Raw genomic sequence first — 20,589 nt, forward strand, 5'->3', positions numbered from 1 at the left:
TTTCTTTCAAGACCACATTATCCCAAAATGAGCATCAGAAAATGGCTAAGTGAGCACATTTCCAAGTCACTGTATCCCTCTCTACTCATGTGCTTTTCTTTGGGGGGGACACTTCAGTAGTATCCTGTTTTGGAAATCTTTTAAGCATAGAGGAATTTCTGAGACTGTGGTAAGATGCAGGTGTACTGGGAACATTTAGCAGAGCCCTGTGTTAGAGAGATCTTCAACTCGCACCTCCAGCAGAGCCTCTCCTGAATTCTGAGAGAGGCTAGGGAAATTGAGTCCAAAGAGACTATGTTCCGTGCCTCAATTGCTGAAGTGGCTGTACAGAGCTGTGGTCGCGAGGTTGTTGGTGCCAGTCATGGTGGCAACCCCTGAAACCAGTGGTGGACTCCAACAGTTAAGGGCGTCGTCAAGCTGAAAAAGGAGGCCTTCCAAGCCTGGTTGGCTTGTGGAACTCCTGAAGCATCCAACGAGTACTGACAGGCCAAGTGGAGTGTGGCTGTGGCAGTTGTGGAAGCAAAAACTCTGGTGTGGGAGGAGTTTGGTGAGGCCATGGAAGAAGACTTTTGGTTGACCTCGAAGAGATTCTGGCAAATCGTCAGGCGACTAAGGAGGGGAAAGTAGTACTTGGTATTTACAGCAGGGATGGAGTGCTGTTGACCTCTGCTAGGGATATAGTTGGGTGGCGGAAGGAATACTTTCAGGCTCTCCTGAACCTGTCTGACACGCCTTCCATAAAGGAGGCAGAGCTGGACAACTCGCCCATAATTAGAGCTGATGTTGTCGAGATAATTAACAAACTTCTCAGTGGCAGGGCTCTGGGAATGGGTGAGATTCTTCTTGAGTTTTTGAAGTTGTTGGGCTGTCTTGGTTGACATGCCCCTTCATCATTGCGTGGAGGGAAGGGACAGTGCCTCTGGACTGTGCAAACTGGGGTGGCGGTTCCCATCTTTAAAAGGGGGACCGGAGGGTATACTCTAACTTTAGGAGACTCTTACTCCTCAGCAAGGTCTTTGCCAAGATACTGGAAAGGAAGATTCATCCGTTAGTCAAATCTCAGATTCAGGAGGAACAATGCAGTTTTTGTCTGTCTGGGGAATGCTGCAATCAGTTCTTTACTCTCTCAAGGATACTGAATGGTTCATGGGAAGTTTACTCAACCAGTTCACATGTGCTTTTGTGGACATGGGGGGGGAAAGGCATCCGATCGTGTCCCTCAAGGAATCCTGTGGAAGGTGCTCCAGAAGTATGGGTACCGGGTCCACTGATACAGGCCATTAGCTCCCTGTATGAATTGAGCAAGAGCTTGGTTTGCATTGCCGGCAGTAAGTCAGACTTGTTCTTGGTGGGTATTGGACTCCACCAGGGCTGGCTTTTGTCTCTGATTCTGTTGATAATTTTTATAGACAGGATTTCTAGGCACAGTCAGGGGGTGGAAGGTGTCCGGTTTGGGGGCACCAGGATTGCATTGTTGCTTTTTGCAGATGGTGTGGTCCTTTTGGCTTCATGAAGCTGTGACAACCAGCATTTCCTAGTATGGTTTGTAGCAAAGTGTGAAGCGGCTGGGATGAAAATCAGCATCTCCAAATCAGAGGCCATGGTCCTCAGCCAGAAAAGGATGGAATGCACTCTCCTGGTTGGGGGGGGGTTGGTTGCTACCTCAAGTGGAGGAATCTAAGTCTCTCAGGGTCTTGTTCATGAGTGGGAGGGTGGGAAGTAGGGTTATGACTGTGAAAGTGTTTTCAAAATTTCTACTTTCCTGATGTTGCATTTGGTGAACTTTTACTCATATATTACTTTTTTGAAGTTATTTTTATTGGGTCATGCAAAAACCTCCCGCACGGTGCGGGTCACTGATGGATGTAGCATTGTTGCTTGGATGCGTCTCCCTCAGATATGCATTTGTGTAAATAGCTTCTGGTTGATGTCAAACACCCTGATTGGTTGTTTGGATGCTAAAATGGAAACTAGCCAGAGTTTCTCTTCGCTCCACTTTCTTTCTCGAGAAGTATTGTTTCGAATGAATGTTGAAAGCATTCTACCTGGGAGCCGAGTGTTTCTCAGAGAAGAAAGAGAAGCCTCAAGGTCATTATAAATAGATATCTGGTGTTTCTCTGTCTGTGTGTGATTTGTGCAAATAGGTAAATACAAGCACTCAGAGATGAACAGTGATATTGTGCAATTCAAATGTACACTTAAACAAAAGGAGTCTCTACCCCCCCCCGTAAAGACCCAAGACATAACAGATTTTGCAGGTGGGGCAGGGTGGGATTATTGATTTTGTTTTACATATCAGCATTCAGTCATCATGATTTTGCCCATAATAAACCACCACACACTTTTTTAGATGATGCTACCAAATCAAAAAACTAGTATTCTAATATTTGATAACATGGAACATTATAATGTTTAAATTAAAAAAAAAAAATTTGAAGTTGAGACATTGAAACTCTTGAGTCAGCCTTGTCATTTGTGTTCATTTATTTATTGTCTCCCCCCCCCCAGGGAAGTGGCTGGCTTGTCAATCCATGGATAATCAGATCCTAATCTTTGGAGCTCAGAACCGATTCAGGCTGAACAAGAAGAAAGTCTTCAAGGGCCACATGGTAGCTGGATATGCTTGTCAAGTTGATTTTTCTCCAGATATGAGGTAAATGTTTGCTCCAGATGGAGTGAATAGTGGAACTATGTTGGCGTCTTTTGCGTTCCGTTGTTAAAATATGGAGCTCCGACTCTGAAATAATCTTTTAAATATTTGGGGTTTTTTTTTTTGTATTTTGCATCTCCTCTTTGCCTCACAGTTTGAAAAGCGCCATCTTTTCTATATTAACACATGCATTGACAATGTAACTGTAAATAAACGAATCCGGGTATTTCCAAATCAAAAACCATGGATGACGTCGCAAGTCCACCAATTCCTCAAAGCACGGGACAGAGCCTTCAGATCAGGGGACAGAGCACTTTACACCATTGCTAGGGCTGATTTGAGGAGGGGGATTAGGACTGCTAAGCATGCATATAAAGATCAGATTGAAGATCTGGTCGCGGATAACAATCCGAGGAGAGTACAGCAGGGGCTACAACATCTCTCTAACTACAGAGGCAGCCATACAGCAGCTACAGCAGCAGACGGAGCCCTGCTGGCAGAGGAGCTAAATAACTTCTTTGCCCGCTTCGAGACCGGAAGCTCCTCCTCCCAACACCCCTGGACACCACAACACCTGCCTTCACCGTTGAACAGCATGAGGTGAGGCAGGTCTTTAAAATGGTGAACTCCAGGAAGGCTGCTGGCTCTGATAGGGTACCGGGGAAGGTACTCAAAGCATGCTGCAATGAACTTGCTCCTGTCTTCATCAACATCTTCAATCTATCTCTCTCCTAGGCTACCGTCCCCTCTTCTCTAAAGTCAGCAATAATCATTCCTGTTCCGAAGAAATCATCTGAAAACAGACTATATAGCAGACTATAGACCTTTACCCCTCTCATAATGAAGTGTTTTGAAAGACTGGTGCTAAAATACATTAAAACCTGCTTCCCTTCATCCCTGGACCCATATCAGTTTGCTTACAGAACTAACCGATCCACAGATGATGTCATTTCCATGATTCTCCACACTGCCTTGGAACACCTGGAACACAAGAACAGTTACGTCAGGATGCTTTTTGTGGATTACTCTTCTGTTTTTAACACCATCATCCCAGACATCCTGATTCATAAACTGCTGATCCTTGGCCTCCCTCCATCCATCTGTAGCTGGATCAAAGACTTTCTGACTAACCGTCCCCAGTCCGTTAGAGTCGACCCTCATATTTCATCTTCAATTGCACTCAGCACCGGCTCACCTCAGGGCTGTGTGCTGAGTCCCCTCCTCTATTCACTATACACATATGACTGTACATCTTCATCTCCCTCCATTTCTGTCTTTAAATTTGCAGATGACACTACTGTGGTTGGACTCATTACAGGCAGCGATGAGTCCGCCTACAGGCAAGAAGTCCTGTGCCTGTCCGAGTGGTGCTCTGCAAACAACCTCATCCTCAATGCCACAAAAACAAAAGAACTGATAATAGACTTCAGGAAACACAACATAAACCATCAGCCTCTCCTCATTAATAACGTGTGTGTGGAAACAGTGAACTCATTCAAACTTCTGGGCATCCACATCACAGACAACATAACATGGTCACTAAACACAGGCAACTGTAAAGAAAGCTCAACAACGTCTTCACTTCCTGAGAGTACTCAGAAAAAACGATCTGTGTCAGAAGCTGTTGGTGTCTTTCTACAGGTCAACAATAGAAAGCATCCTGACATACTGCATCTCTGTGTGGTTCGCGGGGTGCTCTGCTGCCGATAAGACAGCTCTGGAGAGAATCATAAAGACAGCAGAGAAAATCATCGGCTGCCCCCTTCTCTCTCTGTCAGACACTCCCGTATTCTCTCCAGAGCACGAACTATCATTAAGGACAATTCTCACCCAGGTCACCATCTGTTTAAACTGTTGCCCTCTGGCAGGCGTTATAGGTCCATCAAATCCAGAACCACTAGTTTCATAAACAGTTTCTTCCCATATGCCATTACATACCTAAACAGACAGAAATGATAACTGCCTAAGCCACCCTCTCACTTATGAACTCTTCATGTTGTACTTTTTATTCTTGGTTGCATTCTGTATAGATGTTGTTTTCATGTTTTATTGTTCTATTTATTTTATTATTTATTGATGGTATTGAGCACCGAGTTGGAGTTGCAGCATAATTTCGTTGTACTTGACGTATAATGACAATAAAGGCATTGGATTGAATTGAATTGAATTGAATACCTCTACCGCATACAGATGTGCGTGCATTTTTAAATTGTGCACGATTAATTGAATTTGTCACAGGTCGATTCCAGGCAGGTTCTACAGATATCTTGGTGGAATCAAAGCAAACACTTGGACCTATGCTTAATTTAGAGTGCTGTAACCAAGGGTCTGTTGTACTGCTTTAAATCAGAGATTTCAGTTTATTTTTTTCAATAAATTTGCAAATTTATTAAATTGATTGCCATGTGATTATAATATACTATAAACTATTATATATAGAGGACACTTTTTTGATGAAATAAAAACGTGTTCCATTCCCTTCTAGCGGGTTTCATTCATTTGGTTTGATAGCATGCAGTATTGTTAGCATATCGCTTGTCCTATGTGTATTACATCACTCTACCCAGTGGAGAATGAGTGCCAAATATGGTTTACGATATTGCATGGTTGTCAAGGCAACATGACGTCACACATCGGAGCTGATGCGAATATCCAATGAGTTTTCTGCTGTGCATGTGCAGAAGTATTTCTTTGTTTGCCGGGAAAGAGAAAAACGTGTTGAACACCTGAAAGGCTACCAAAACTTCATTAGATGCACTTCACGCATATTTACAAGAGAGAACCATACCAACAGATATCAAAAAACTGGATAAGAGTGTATATGTAGAACAATAATATTGGCTGGCTTTTTTTCATGGTATATCAGATATATTCTATTCAGATACCATAATGTTAAACTCGTCTTCAACTCTTTCAATATCCTGCTAGCTGAATGGAATATTGATATACCACTCAATGCCAGCCAATATTATTTAAATATATACTATAATATAGTACACTTAATATAATATACTTACTTTCTCTTCTTAGTTATGTGGTGTCTGGTGATGCGGATGGGAAGCTGAATGTCTGGGACTGGAAGACCACCAAGCTGTACCACCGAATTAAAGCACATGACAAAGTGTGCATCAGCGCTATCTGGCATCCACATGAGACCTCCAAGGTCATTACCTGTGGCTGGGATGGACAGATTAAACTCTGGGACTGAGATGAAGAAATGACTGAAAACTAAATAAATTTTGTCATGTCAGTTCTTTGCTCAGCTGATGTGATTTTCATTGCATCCATCTCGTGCTGAGGTTTATGGTAATTCTAGATGGTGATTATGGTATTTGCTTTACACTCTTGAGTTTCGTGTAAATTTTATGGACTGGTATCCAGCCCTGATTTCAAGTGGTGGTGTGTGTGTGTTTTTTTAAATCTTTGCCTCGCATTTCAGTAATGGTTAAGAAGATTTTGATGTGGTTGCTATTCATTTTAGTGTTACTGTCATGTTCTTACTGCTAAAGCCATGCTTGAACACTTTTTTATGTAATGTTAGCTTTTCAGTTTGCCTACCCAGCGTGTCTTTCTGAACATAACATTTTACACTTTTTTCCCCGTTAGTCGTTGGAACAGAGTTTAGACTCCAAGAGAGCTTCCTTGTGTAACTTTGTTGCACTGAATTTTTCATACTGTCCTAATATGCTACATATGAGGTCAATCTTATGACATTGGGCTGTTATTTTGAAAAAGGTTGAAAAAGTAATATGTATGAAAGATCCTCACGAGGATAGTACAACAGATGTGTGTTATGAACACAAATTCCATGAAATTTACAGAAGCACATCGCTGCCTTGCCTGAAAAAGAAAAACAGATCAGTATTACATTAAAACATGAAAAGTTTATAACGAGACATTTTCTTATTACAACATAAACGTATCACTTTATAACAAGAAACTTTTTTTTGTCATAACGTACTATTTCTTATTATAACGTGACATTCTGTCAAACGCTTCACCTTATAACATGATCATTTTTCTTGCCATAACTTAAAACATTTCAAATTATAAGAGAACTTAAACCTTTTAATGTTGAAACTGATCCATGATACTGATGTGGTGTTCTTTTTCTGGCATGGCAGCAATACGTTTCCGTATGTTTCCTCTCACTCTTCAGTTAGTTTTATAAGGCAGATAAGTTTCAATATCTCAGCTATCTTTAAGCTAACAGTTTGAGAGTCATGTACAATTTAATACTTTAATTTTTAAAGTACTTTTTCCGCATTCTAATTTTCTGATCTTTCATTGTCATCATTATCATTTGCGTATGTAGTTACTTTGTCACAATTATATGTAATAGAATCTTAAGAATCTTCATTTTTGACACCTTCATGCATAAATTTATTTATATGCATATTTTCCTCCCTTTTTATATTTCCCCTCTCCCTCACGCCCCCATTTGGTACAGAGCCCCAAAAGTCCTAAAAGGTCCTTTTGCAGACAAGTTATTTTGTTTAGAAAAATTAGTGTATAACTTCTTCCCACTCGTATAGAGTGGCAGCTATAATTATCGACACCTTTTCAGATTTACCAATAAAAAATAATTTTACAAAGGTGAGTTTCAGTTACAAGTTATTATTGCTTAACTAATCAACCAGAAGACCCCCACCCTTACACTTTGATCTTGTCATCTGACAAGCTTGAAGCTTGTTACCTGAGATGGAATTTTTTTTTTTTTTAAGCTTGATCAGCAATTTGAGGAAAACCTCAAATTGCTGATCACAATCATCACAGGTAAGCATGGTGGAAAGATCATGGACATCCCAGATAGCAGAGGGACGTTGAAACGGCGCCGATTCTTGATCAGAATGGTCGGTTTCCGTCGTAAGTCAGAAAATCAACGCTGAAACGGCGCCGTGAAACGTCGATTTCTCCGCCGTCGGAGAAGGTCGATTTATCACTGTTGAATCACCGTGGGTAAAGGTTGATCTGTCGACCGTCAGAGAAGGTCAAATATACGATGTTGAACCATCGTCACTTTTGCCGGCCAGTTTTCAACATTGGTAGGATGAGCAATTGTTCAGAATATAAATTGCCACTGTTTGTCTTATCCTGCTTACACATAGATACGAGTAAATGATACAAGTATAAGTGATAATGATAAGTAAATGATAAAAAAAAGAACAAAAACCAGTTTACTTTCTTAACTCAGCAATGGATTTGACCTTCTATCTTTGAAAGTTTTTTTGCAAATAACTTAACATTTCCAAGATGATCATAAATTAATTCTAATTTATAATTATAATTTATAATTATAATTATTTAATTCATAATGTCCCATAATGCAGTGCAATTACCACTGCTGTTTACTGGATGACGTCATTTTCGTTATATACCTGGGTGCACGTGAAACTCCCACACCACTCGGTTGGATCGCGACTCTCTTGTGGATCGGCCTGCTGTTACGCTTGGACCATTGAAACAACATTGAGAAAAACACTGGACCACGCTACATTTTCATTCATCCCTGGACATCTGGTACGTATTATTCAGTCACTATTAATAAAGGGAATTTCGAATACAATTTCAAGCAGTTTAAGAAGTTATGATGAACTTCAGTCATATCACGCGTTGGAGAAATTTCCCTCAACTAGTATCCATTTGAAACAACAACAATGCAGATGCATTATTCAATTGAAAAACGAGTCGAAGTACTTGTCTTGTTGGAGTGAAAACTTAGCGTTTAAATCGAGCATGTAGGCCTAGGTCGCATGTCGTTTTGAGCTGACCTGTTCTTTTGTGTAGCCATGGGTCGCACCTCGCGGCCATGAACTTTAAAGATTATCCAGGCTACCAACGCTTCTGTAGTGACCACTTTGTTTGAGGTACCATGAACGAAATTGCTTATATTCCCTCAACTAATACAATAAACATGCAGATGCATTGTTTAGTCGAAAACTAGTCAAAGTAGTTGTCTTGATGGAGTGAAAACAAAGCATTTCAATCGAGTATATAGGCCGTGGTTATAACCGGTAGCTCTATACCCGGCTTGAGGGGGTTGGGCTTTGTAACGCTGTAGGCCTATACTGCCCTACAAAGCCAAAAGACCTTAACTCATCAGACTCATTACAGGCTTCTGCCTTGGTTTTCCCTTTGCTTTTGGAAGTTACGGTAAAAACGACGTCTTATTGTTACCAGAAAAAAACAGAAATGACTCGAAATAATTCATCACATGATACAACTGATGTCCTCTGTTCCAAAAATGGCAATAACTCATGTTGACCTTAAGTGATATTAAGGTCTTTTGGCTTTGTAGGGCAGTATGGGTTGCAGCCATTAGAACATGACTCCAGACATTGTTAAAACATTGTTGGTATTAAAACAGAACTTTCTATAAAACAATTGTTTGAACTGTGTGTGTGTGTGTGTAAGGTTATTTCAAATGTAATGACGTAAATGTTGTTGTCTTTGTTCCCCCCATGTTTACCTCAATGGAACCTGAAGACCACTACCCTGTCATTCCCTCAAAAGGTACTGCAGACATTTATTTCTTTAGGGGAGAGAACATGGCTTCTTATTGGTCAAAAAGAAGACGTGTTGTGACAGCTACTGAAATGTCAGAAAGGCAGATTCTGTCCGATTTTGAGTCAGCTCTGGGTAATCCTGCTGCTCAAGTCTCTCCTTCAATTGCATCACCCAGGCCTGCATCATCAATGGGTTTAGATGAGGATGGTGGGGATTCTGTTGAGTTGGGAGGGTGCAGTGATGCAGAGTCTGACAGCAGTAGCATGTCTTCAGAGGGTGACAGTGACAGTCATATTGATGGTGACTCTTTTGAAGAGTCAGGGCTTCACCAAAAATTAAAACACTGGGCTGCATCATTCTCTGTGCCTTTGATTGCCATTACTGCTCTGTTGACCATTTTGAGAACAAGCCACCCTGAACTGCCCAAGGATGCTAGGACCTTATTGGGCACTAAGCCTGCAGTACCATTACAGACCGTAGGTAATGGGGAATACTTCCATTTTGGCTTGGCAAAGGGAATTTTGTCCAAATTAAGCACCATCCATTTACCAGATGTTATTCAAACAATAAGAGTTCAATTTAACATCGATGGTCTCCCTATTTTCAAAAGCACCAGGCTCCAGTTTTGGCCTATTTTGGCACTGATTGATTGCGATTACACCAGAACACCGTTTTTAGTTGGCATCTTTTGTGGCCCTGGAAAACCCTCCAATGTGTTTGATTATCTGACGCAGTTTGTTAAAGACCTCTCTGATCTGCTTTGCAATGGGGTAACATTTGGAGGTAGAAAGCTGAGGGTGGCCATTTCGTCCTTCATTTGTGATGCTCCTGCTCGAGCATTTGTAAAACAAATTAAATGCTATAATGGGTACTCCGGATGCGATAAATGCCATCAGACTGGTATTTGGCAGAAAATCAAATCAAATCAAGTTTATTTGTACAGCGCTTTTAACAATAAACATTGTCGCAAAGCAGCTTTACAGAATTTGAACGACTTAAAACATGAGCTAATTTTATCCCTAATCTATCCCCAATGAGCAAGCCTGTGGCGACGGTGGCAAGGAAAAACTCCCTCAGACGACATGAGGAAGAAACCTCGAGAGGAACCAGACTCAAAAGGGAACCCATCCTCATTTGGGCAACAACAGACAGCCTGACTATAATATTAACAGTTTTAACAGGTATAACCCTCAACTGTCCTCATGGGGCCGTCCTTCACAGGAGTGGGGCGATAAAACTCCGACCAGACACAGGGCACCAGGATGGATCAAGCAGGTCCGAGGGGCAGAAGAGGCCAGCATCTCAATCCCAGGATCAACATGTAACTCAGAGGGACAGATGGGGGGGGAGGGGGGAGGGGGAGAGAGAGAGAAAGAAAACACGTTGTTAGGTATGCCCTAAAAATGACAAGTATTAAATCTGTGTGGTAGGCTCGCAGAGACGAGAGTCTTTACATCAGGCATGACGCACAATGGCATGTTAATATGGTAAAAAATATATCATGACCTGCTCTGGCTGGATGCTTGATTGGGTGATGGGAGCACACTCCTCAGCAATGATGAGATGCAGATGGGACCCTTAGGCCTGGCCAAGACAATTCAGTTACATTTCACCGGGTCTGGGACATGCGACAGAATGTCTGACGGCCGATTCCCTGCAGGCTACGATAGCCAGTCGAGGTCCCCACCGTCTCCACCAAAAGATTTCCTGTTGACTCCATGTAACTCAGAGGGACAGATTTGGGGTGGGGGGGGGGGGGGAGAGAAAGAAAACACAGGTGGTTAGGTATGCCCAATGTCACCTGAATAAGTAGGAACAGTATACATATTGCACCGAGTACAAGCAGGGACTCCGGCAACTAACTATGACAGCATAACTAAAAGGAGAGAGCCAGAAGGTAACACAGGCATGAGGGAGCCCCGGGACATAAAGCAGCCAGCCACTGCACCGTCAACAAACTCGAGTGAGCAAGCGAGTGGGGACTGACAGCATCCATACATCCCAGTTTACCAAAACACTCTATGTCTGAGGACCCTCCAGATCTACTCCTTTACCTCATAAACACCATTAACAAAAGGCTTGACTAAACAGATATGTTTTCAGCCTAGACTTAAATGCTGAGACTGTGTCTGATTCCCGAACATTACTTGGAAGGCTGTTCCATAACAGTGGGGCTTTGTAAGAAAAGGCTCTGCCCCCTGATGTAGCCTTCACTATACGAGGTACCAGCAGATAGCCTGCACCTTTTGATCTAAGTAGGCGTGGCGGGTCATAGAGGAGCAGAAGTTCACTCAGGTACTGTGGTGCGAGACCATTTAGTGCTTTAAAGGTCAATAGTAGTATTTTATAATCAATACGAAATTTGATTGGGAGCCAATGCAGTGTGGATAAGACAGGCGTGATGTGGTCATATTTTCTAGTTCTAGTAAGGACTCTTGCTGCGGCATTTTGAACTAACTGGAGCTTGTTTATGCACTTATTGGAACATCCAGACAGTAAGGCATTACAATAATCCAACCTGGAGGTAACAAAAGCATGGACTAGTTTTTCTGCATCATGCAATGACATTAAATTTCTTATCTTTGCAATATTTCTGAGATGAAAGAAAGCTATCCGGGTGATGTTATCAATGTGAGTTTCGAATGAAAGACTGGGGTCAATAATCACTCCGAGGTCTTTTACTGCTGCACGTGAAGAAACAGAAAGGCCATCCAGAGTTACTGTGTAATCAGAAAACTTACTTCTAGCTGTATGTGGTCCTAGCACAAGTACTTCAGTCTTGTCAAAGTTAAGCAGAAGGAAATTTATAAGCATCCAGTGTCTAATGTCCTTAACACATTCCTCAATTTTATTAAGCTGGTGTCTCTCATCAGGTTTTGCAGAGACATACAACTGTGTGTCATCAGCATAACAGTGGAAACTAATACAATGTTTATGAATAATATCGCCCAGAGGTAACATATATAGAGAAAAAAGCAGTGGACCCAAGACAGAACCTTGTGGAACACCAAACTTTACCTCGGTACGTCTAGAAATATCACCATTTATATCGACATACTGATAACGATCAGTTAGATAAGACCTGAGCCAGGAGAGGGCCATTCCCTTAACTCCCACAACATTTTCTAGTCTATCCAGAAGAATGGAATGATCAATGGTATCAAATGCTGCACTAAGGTCAAGCAACACAAGTAGCGAGACACAGCCCTGATCAGACGCCAACAGTAGGTCGTTTACTACTTTAACCAGTGCTGTCTCTGTGCTATGATGAGGTCTAAATCCTGACTGATACATTTCATGGATGTTATTCCTATGTAAATATGAGCATAACTGCTGTGCCACAGCTTTTTCAAGGATCTTGGAGATAAAGGGGAGGTTTGATATTGGCCGATAATTGGACAGCTGACAGGGATCAAGGTCAGGTTTTTTAATCAGGGGTTTGATAACTGCTAGTTTAAAGGATTTGGGTACATAGCCAATCGTAAGAGAAGAATTTATTATTTTTAGAAGCGGTTCAATTACTCCAGGCATTATCTGTTTGAATAGATGTGTCGGTAAGGGATCTAGTACGCAAGTTGAGGCTTTTGATGTAGAGATTAATGAAAGTAATTCAGTTTCTTTTAGGGGAGTAAAACATTCTAACTGATGATCTGATACAGTTATATTGTTAACTACAAGGTCACTTTCATTGTCTAACCTTAAATTAGTAGTTTGAATTTTTTGTCGGATATTCTCAATTTTGTCATTAAAAAAATTCATGAAGTCGTTGCTACTACATACTGCAGGTGTGCATGTGTTGATAGTGGACTTATTCCTGGTTAATTTTGCTACAGTATTAAATAGGAATCTAGGATTATTTTTGTTATCTTCTATTAGGGAGGAGAGATATGTTGATCTCGCAGCACTAAGAGCTTTTCTATACTTCAGGAAGCTCTCCTTCCACGCCAATTTGAACACTACCAATTTTGTTTGACGCCATTTACGTTCCAATTTTCGAGTGGTCTGTTTTAATGTGCGAGTGTCATCATTATACCAGGGTGCTAATTTTTTGTCTCTGACCATTTTCCTTTTTAGAGGAGCTACATTATCTAAAGTATGGCGGAATGTTGACTCTAAGCATTCAGTTGCCTGATCGAGTTCTGCAGGGGCTGACAGTGACCCAATCAAAGTTGACAGCTCTGGGAGATCATTTATAAAGCTCTGTGCAGTAGTTGACGTGAAAGTACGTTTAATACAGTAGCGTGGTGAGGTGCATATATTATTACTCAGACATATTTTGAATGAGATGAGACAATGATCTGAGATAACTTCAGACTGTGGAAGTATGACTATATTGTCTACGTTTAATCTGAATGTTAGTATTAGATCAAGGGTGTGACCACCATTATGGGTCGGTCCTATGACATTCTGCTTAATCCCGACTGAATCTAAGATGGACACAAACGCTGTTTTTAAAGGGTCTTCTGGGTTATCAAAGTGAATATTAAAATCTCCGACAACTAAAGCTTTGTCTAAGGAAATAACCAGATCTGAGATAAAATCTGCAAATTCAGAAAGAAACTCAGAATATGGCCCCGGGGGCCTGTAAATAATAAGCAATGGAATTAACTGGGTAGACTTATTTTTCGAGGCTACATACATTATATGAGTATGAAGAACTTCAAATGTATTAAATTTATAACCAGGTTTGTGTGTTACACCTAGATAATCGTTATAAATAACCGCGACGCCTCCTCCTCTGCCAGTTAGACGAGGCTGGTGTATATAACTGTATCCAGGAGGACTCGCTTCATTTAATGCTATATATTCATTTGGCTTAATCCATGTTTCTGTTAAACACAGTACATTAAACTCCTGATCAGTAATGAGTTCATTAACCATTAGCGCTTTAGATGTAAGAGATCTAATATTTAATAGCCCCACCTTTAGATCAAAGGTGCTGGCAGCAGCTGTACAGTCAGTCTGATCTAATTTTATATTGATTAGGTTACTGGAACAAACTCTCTGAAAATTTCTACCTTTTTGTTGAGCTCGGGGAACAGACACAGTCTCGATGTAGTGGGCCCTGAGTGACGACTCTGTGCAGCTAGCAGACAGTCGGTTTAGCCTGTTCGTCTGCTCCCTGGCCTTGGCTCTGGATTGTCAGAAATTAACTAGGCCTGTTCTGAGACTATGACCTATGCTGCAGGAAATGAGAGCAGCACCTTCCCGAGTGGGATGGATACCGTCCCGCCCTAACAGGCCAGCAGTGCCCTCAAAATTAGCCCAATTATCTATAAAGCCCACACTGTTTTCAGAGCACCACCTGGACAGCCAGCAGTTCAGCGACCATAACCTGCTGTAAGCTACATCGCCACGCCGCATTGGGATGGGGCCAGAGCATACTACAGCATCGGACATCGCCTTCGCTAATTTAAACACCTCTACAAAGTTACTCTTAGTAACCTCAGACTGACGAAGGCGTATATCATTAGCTCCTGCATGGATAACTATCTTTGAGAACCTGTGCTTGCCTAGGACCCTAAGATTACCTGCTATGTCCGGCGCCCTGGCTCATACACCTGACTAAAGCTGCTGGTGCCCCTAAAGGCTGAGCTAATTTCACGTGCCGTATGATAGAGTCCCCTATAACCAGAGCTCTTTCAGGTTTCTCAGTGGGTGCATCACTAAGGAGAGCAAACCTGTTCGACACGTGACGCGGAGAGGAGTGGTGCTCCCGTGGGCGAGCCTCAGCAGTAGCTTTGGCTCTACGCTTATGCCGCCGAGCCGTCACCCATTCGCCCCGCTGTAAGGGCTCTAATGCCGGAGTTGGGGGATTGCTAACTCCACCTAGGGCGTCCAGACTTTCCCTAACAGAAACTACACTGTTCTCACGCTCACTAACCTGCTCTAAAGCCTGGACACGCGCTTCTAGCACTGAAATCTTCTCCGTCAGAGAGCTAACTAATCTGCACTTATCACAAGTAAAGCTAATAGAGCTATCGCTAGTGACGGAGGAAGAATGACTAAACATCCTGCACTCAGCACACTGAACAGGCTGAAGGTGTGCCATGATGAAAAGATTCACGTACCTTAAATGAAGATCTGTTGATATTAAAGCAGATCAGATGGCCTCCGCTTGTGGACTTTACACAGGAGGAGAAAAAAAGAAAGCTTCCGGTCTCGGCGTTCTTCCGAAAAAAGAGAAAAAACCGGGAAAAAAAAAACCGGAAAAAGGAAAGCGAAAGTGAAAAGTACAAAAATGAAAGCGACAGTATAATAAAAATGAAGATGATACTGGAAATTTATTTATAGAAAAAAAATTAAAAAAGGATTAGTAATTAACGCCGGCACTCGCGGGAAAAAGGACTCGGCGCGAACAACTCAGGAAACAGGAAGTGCGTAATAGGAAGTGCCACAGAAAAAAATGACGTATCCTGAGACTGATGTTAGGCTAAGGTCAGACGAGGAGTTTGAAAATATGGTAGATGAGGACCACCACATCAACAGAAGTCCTCTGACGGGTCTGGTGAAAATGGTGTCTGCCTTCCCAATAGATTATATGCATTTATGTTGCCTTGGCGTTATGAAAAAGTTGATACATTTTTGGATGAGGGGGAAAAACTCTACAAGGCAGCCTACAAGAGCCATTAAAGCCATCTCTGAAAAGTTAATACAGCTTTGTCCCTATACTCCAGCTGAATTTGCACGGAAACCCCGTGAACTCGCCGAAACTGATAGGTGGAAAGCGGCAGAGCTGCGCCAATTTATGATTTACAGTGGGCCATTAGTTCTGAGGGACATTCTTCCACAAGATCTCTATGAAAACTTCATGTTGTTTTCTGTGGCCATGTTTTTGCTACTCACACCAAACATTTCTGAAAGTATGGTTTGTTTTTCCGAAAAATTGTTAATGGCTTTTGTAAAGCATTTTGGAGAGGTGTATGGTAAAGACGAGATTGTGTTTAGCGTACATCAAACAATACATCTGACACATGAGTACCGCCAGTATGGTTCCCTAGACAACATCTCATCCTTTCCTTACGAGAATTATTTGGGTAAACTAAAAAAAAATGCTACGCAAGCCATCTCAACCTTTACAACAGGTTGTCAAACGCCTTTCAGAGGAGCCAGTTTGTTTATTTCCACCACCACCTACACAACCACAGTTGTTACACCCACACCAGGAGGGCCCATTACCCCAACACTTAAGTTCTGGCCAGCAATTTAAAAAAGTGCATTTCAATGATTTCTGTTTTTCTTCAAAGCAGGGCGATGATTGCCTAGTGATTAAAAATGAAATCGTAATGGTGAAAAACATAATTAAACATGGTGACTCTGTCTTTGTGGTTTACATGAAATTCAAGAGGAGGGAGTCATATTTCCACTATCCTTGCCCCTCCACAAGCATTGGCTGCTACAGAGTATTTGGCATAGACAGCTGCCTTAACGTTGACCGGCTTGAGGTTGTCCAGGGCAAATGTGTGTTGTTCCCAGATGGAGAGACCTTTGTGGCAATCCCTCTTCGTCACCATTCGTAAACCTATATGGGAAGAAAAAAAAAACACACACACAAAGAAACACATCTTTACTTATGCATTAGAAGGAATCTGGACAGGTGGAGTACTCCAGCTGGATGGCAGGCACTAACTATCCTTTCCATGGAGTACTTTTTTTATTTTTTTTATTATAGATGGCACAGATTTGGAAAGTTGTGGAATTCCAAGACCGGAGTGCAGCAGTTGTGTCGTCCAGCTGGGTGGTAGATGTTGACGGAGAAGTAGGATGCTACTGGCCACCCTTTGGCGGAAACAAAGCTGTGAAGGCCGCCATGAACTGCACCCCCCCGGGACAAGGATGGCGATTCCATCAAAAAATAAGGGTGCTGGCAACCTGTGGTGAGCTGCATAGCTACTTCATTAAACCAATGACAATACTTCAATACTACATTAAGCCAATTTCATTAAGACTGCCTTCCCTTTCAGGCACCTTTGCCAAAGCAAGACGTTACCTGACCCGATCGCTTGAGGAAGGCTGCCTTACAGCAGACCTGCAATCGGATGATGGTGAGATGGGGCCATGGAAAAGACGGTAAAAGTGTTTTCTTTTTTAAATCACAACTTGCAGTTATAAGTTCAATTACGGTTTCGTTTGTGTTTTGAGCTGTGTCAGTAAGGTCCTGGGTTTATTTTAAAGACCAAACAAAAGGTATTTGGAGGAGGACAGCGAGGAGGAGGCAGGACCAAGCCGTAGGGGGAGGAGGCCACCATCTATTGACGCCACTCAGCTGGACAGCGAGTGGCAATTCCCCTCCCTTAATGAAGGTGACTATCTGTACCACTTGTTGTTGTTGTTGTTCTACTAAAGACCTAGAAGTTGTCTGAAATAATAATGCTTTCATTTCCGTCTTCAGACACCCAGCCAGGCCTGTTTCTTCACAGCCAGCCATTAACTCATGGTAACTATGCATTTCCTTTATTTATGCCAGAAATTAAAATACCAATGAGTAAGTGAAGATATGTTTTGATCAACTGACTGCTTACTATTTTTCAGATTCACCGTCGTCAGAAACCCCGCCAGGCCCTTTCCTTCACAGCCAGCCACTAACCCATGGTAACTATGCATTGCCTTGATTTATGCCATAAACGACTAAAAAAACAAAACAACAAACAAATATCTATGTAGATGCGTTTTGATCAACTGACTATACAATTTTTCAGATTCACCCCAGCCACGTCACCGCTTCCATGGTAAGTCAAAGAGGAAATCAATCAACATGAAAATTGTGAATTTAGAACAGAAATTAAATTAAGGCGCACCTTGAGGTGAACTAAATTGTACTCTCTGATATTTCAGCCACACCTCTGCCATCGCAACAGGGGAACAATCAGTTGCTGCGTGGTGAGTCCACAACTGTAATCACTGGTCATAAATGACCAGCAATGTGAAATAAAAGTCCTAATGTTTGGTGTTACTTAACAGACATGGGCATCAGCACCATCATTGCTCTCCTTGGCCAGCTGAGGGAGGAAAACTGACTGCTTACTATTTTTCAGATTCACCGTCTTCAGAAACCCCGCCAGGCCCTTTCCTTCACAGCCAGCCACTAACCCATGGTAACTATGCATTGCCTTTATTTATGCCAAAAACGACAAAAAAAACAACAAAACGACAAACAAATATCTATGTAGATGCATTTTGATCAACTGACTATACAATTTTTCAGATTCACCCCAGCCACGTCACCGCTTCCATGGTAAGTCAAAGAGGAAATCAATCAATCAACATGAAAATTGTGAATTTAGAACAGAAATTAAATTAAGGCGCACCTTGAAGTGAACTAAATTGTACTCTCTGATATTTCAGCCACACCTTTGCCATCGCAACAGGGGAACAATCAGTTGCTGCATGGTGAGTCATCAACTGTAATCACTGTTCAAAAATGACCAGCAATATGAAATAAAAGTCCTAATGTTTGGTGTTACTTTACAGACATGGGCATCAGCACAGTCATCGCTCTCCTTGGCCAGCTGAGGGAGGAAAACAGGGAGCTGAAGGGGGAAGTAGGAAGGCTGGCGCAAGAGGTCAGGGCCCTAAGGAGAGAGATGGGGAGACAAGACACACCCCAGACATCGCCCCTAATCAAGCTCCCACTCTCCACCATGGAGGAGTTTTTGGCAGCAGAGGCCCTGGTGAAGGAAGATGCCAAACAAAAGCAGCTAATGGTACTTATTGAGTCTTACCTTTCCTTTCCAGTCATCTGCAACACCTGCAAAAAGAAACACAAATACTTAATATCATTGTGAATCAATGAAACAATGATAAACACTGAATACTTTCTCATTATTGTCTTCATGCTACATTTTATTCTATCAGGTGTCTACCTTAGCCCTTTGTGGAGGAACCGACGTAGGGGTCACAGTGAGGCGGATGCTGCGTAGCCTCCTGGTCAACAGCTTGGCCAGCCAATTTAACTGGGCTGGAAAGGGGGAAAAAACTGCGTTTAAGGACACCAAGATCCATGATGTCCTGTTTGGTAGGTTATGCATGTGCACAAAGCTGTAAAAGAGGGTAAAATAGTAAGCTGTCGCAAGTACTTGCACACTACTTCTAAACGTTCTTTGATAACTCCTTCACTAACTGTAACATTACGATTATAACGACAACGACAAACATATTGTGAAAGATGCAAAGGATTAAAAAGGATTAAGAAACTTACCAGGCGCCTTACTCAGAAAAAGCAGGTGTGCAGGCAAGTCCAGGGAGGCTGACTGAGTGACGAACGGTCCGGTAGTGGCATTTCTATTTCCGCTTTGTGTCAATGGGGAAATTAAAATGTTTTTTTTTTTTAATCCCGTTTAAATTGTCACAAGATTCACATCTATGGTTTCTGATTTTTACATATATTTTCTGTACTAGTACCATTACTTGCCACCTACCACTAGAGTGTGACATGCATAGTCTTAACAACTCAAACTTTAACAATTATCACCATGCAAAGTCTCAATGTTGTTTTGTTCTTTTTCTTTCAGATGCTCTACAAAAGCAGCTGCCAGGGAGCACACACGCTACTTTTAGTGACGCAATCAAGAAGTGGCTTAAGTATGCGCCAGAGAGAGAGGGAGGGATGAGGAGACGTGAGGTAGGGTGGCATTTAGAAACCCATAGCCTACTGCTGACTTTCTTTATCAATGCTGCATCAAATTAATTTTGGTTATGTTTTTCTGTTTCCATGTACAGGTGTCTGCGCCGCAGGAGGAATATAGGCCACAATTATAAATTATAAATAAATCATAAAATGTTTCTAAGAACTTGTTCAAGTGTGTTCTGTTCCTTATAAATGTTAAAAGTTATGCCTCATTGGATAGCTTGACAAACATTAGGAGAGGTGCATTGTTGCATGCATTTTTATATCCTGTTGTACATAAAACAGGACGTAGCCTACGCACATTGATATAAATTAAGTTTCACTTTCATGGTTGAAGTATGCATGTGTGTGTTCATCCTAGGCAAGAGCCCCGATGCTTTATTGTTAGCTAGTTTAATTTAGCCTGTTTTGCTTAATTTGTAGCCTTCCTGTTGTACATAAAACAGGAAGTAAAGTTGGATGAATCATCGCCGAAAATTAAACTATAAATCGACCGAAATCCGTAGTTGAATAAAGGGTGAAAGGGGGTCTATTCTCTGTCGGCCACCATCCACTTTTCAACGTCGTTTCAATGCAAACTCGTATGAGCAAAGCGGTGTTGAATCAACGCCGGTGATCCACGATGATTCGACGGTGTATGGTCGAAGAACATGCCGATGATTCCCCGTCGAATCAACGCCCTTTTGCTATCGGGGCAATTTCTTGTCTCGTCTTCTTCCGCTTATCTGGGGCCGGGTCGCGGAGGCAGCAGTCTGCGCATGGAGGCCCAAACTTCCCTCTCCCCAGACACCTTGGCCAGCTCCTC

The 20,589-nt window shown here is 42.0% G+C and overlaps 2 protein-coding genes across 2 annotated transcripts in view; both read left to right on the forward strand.

Annotated features, from left to right (window-relative positions):
• cdc40 (cell division cycle 40 homolog (S. cerevisiae)) overlaps window positions 1–7,245 on the forward strand; it is an 88,692-nt gene extending 81,447 nt beyond the window's left edge. Inside the window, exons 14-15 of the mRNA XM_060914072.1 lie at window positions 2,509–2,653; window positions 5,681–7,245. Of these exons, the coding sequence (XP_060770055.1) occupies window positions 2,509–2,653; window positions 5,681–5,858 (323 nt within the window). The 3' untranslated portion in view covers window positions 5,859–7,245. The remainder of the gene's footprint in view (window positions 1–2,508; window positions 2,654–5,680) is intronic.
• Window positions 7,246–8,043: 798 nt separating this feature from the next.
• LOC132881528 (uncharacterized) lies at window positions 8,044–19,922 on the forward strand. The gene is made up of 16 exons (XM_060914073.1): window positions 8,044–8,170; window positions 9,137–9,163; window positions 16,830–17,034; window positions 17,122–17,227; window positions 17,333–17,460; window positions 17,550–17,594; window positions 17,690–17,749; window positions 17,857–17,886; window positions 17,993–18,037; window positions 18,193–18,252; window positions 18,363–18,392; window positions 18,503–18,547; window positions 18,629–18,861; window positions 19,013–19,172; window positions 19,669–19,778; window positions 19,877–19,922. Exons 3-16 carry the CDS (start codon window positions 16,830–16,832, stop codon window positions 19,913–19,915), a joined length of 1,296 nt encoding a protein of 431 aa, XP_060770056.1. The 5' UTR covers window positions 8,044–8,170; window positions 9,137–9,163; the 3' UTR covers window positions 19,916–19,922.
• Window positions 19,923–20,589: the final 667 nt, after the last annotated feature.

This window comes from Neoarius graeffei, chromosome 2, assembly GCF_027579695.1.
Source record: "Neoarius graeffei isolate fNeoGra1 chromosome 2, fNeoGra1.pri, whole genome shotgun sequence".
NCBI lineage: Eukaryota > Metazoa > Chordata > Actinopteri > Siluriformes > Ariidae > Neoarius > Neoarius graeffei.

Bases quoted from the DNA above. Each gene is read 5' to 3' on its own strand.
- LOC132881528 (XM_060914073.1), top strand. From the start codon at position 16,830: ATGGCACAGATTTGGAAAGTTGTGGAATTCCAAGACCGGAGTGCAGCA. The intron at 18,253-18,362 runs GTAACTATGCAT...ACAATTTTTCAG, and splicing joins CAGCCAGCCACTAACCCATG to ATTCACCCCAGCCACGTCAC. The intron at 19,779-19,876 runs GTAGGGTGGCAT...TTCCATGTACAG, and splicing joins GAGGGATGAGGAGACGTGAG to GTGTCTGCGCCGCAGGAGGA.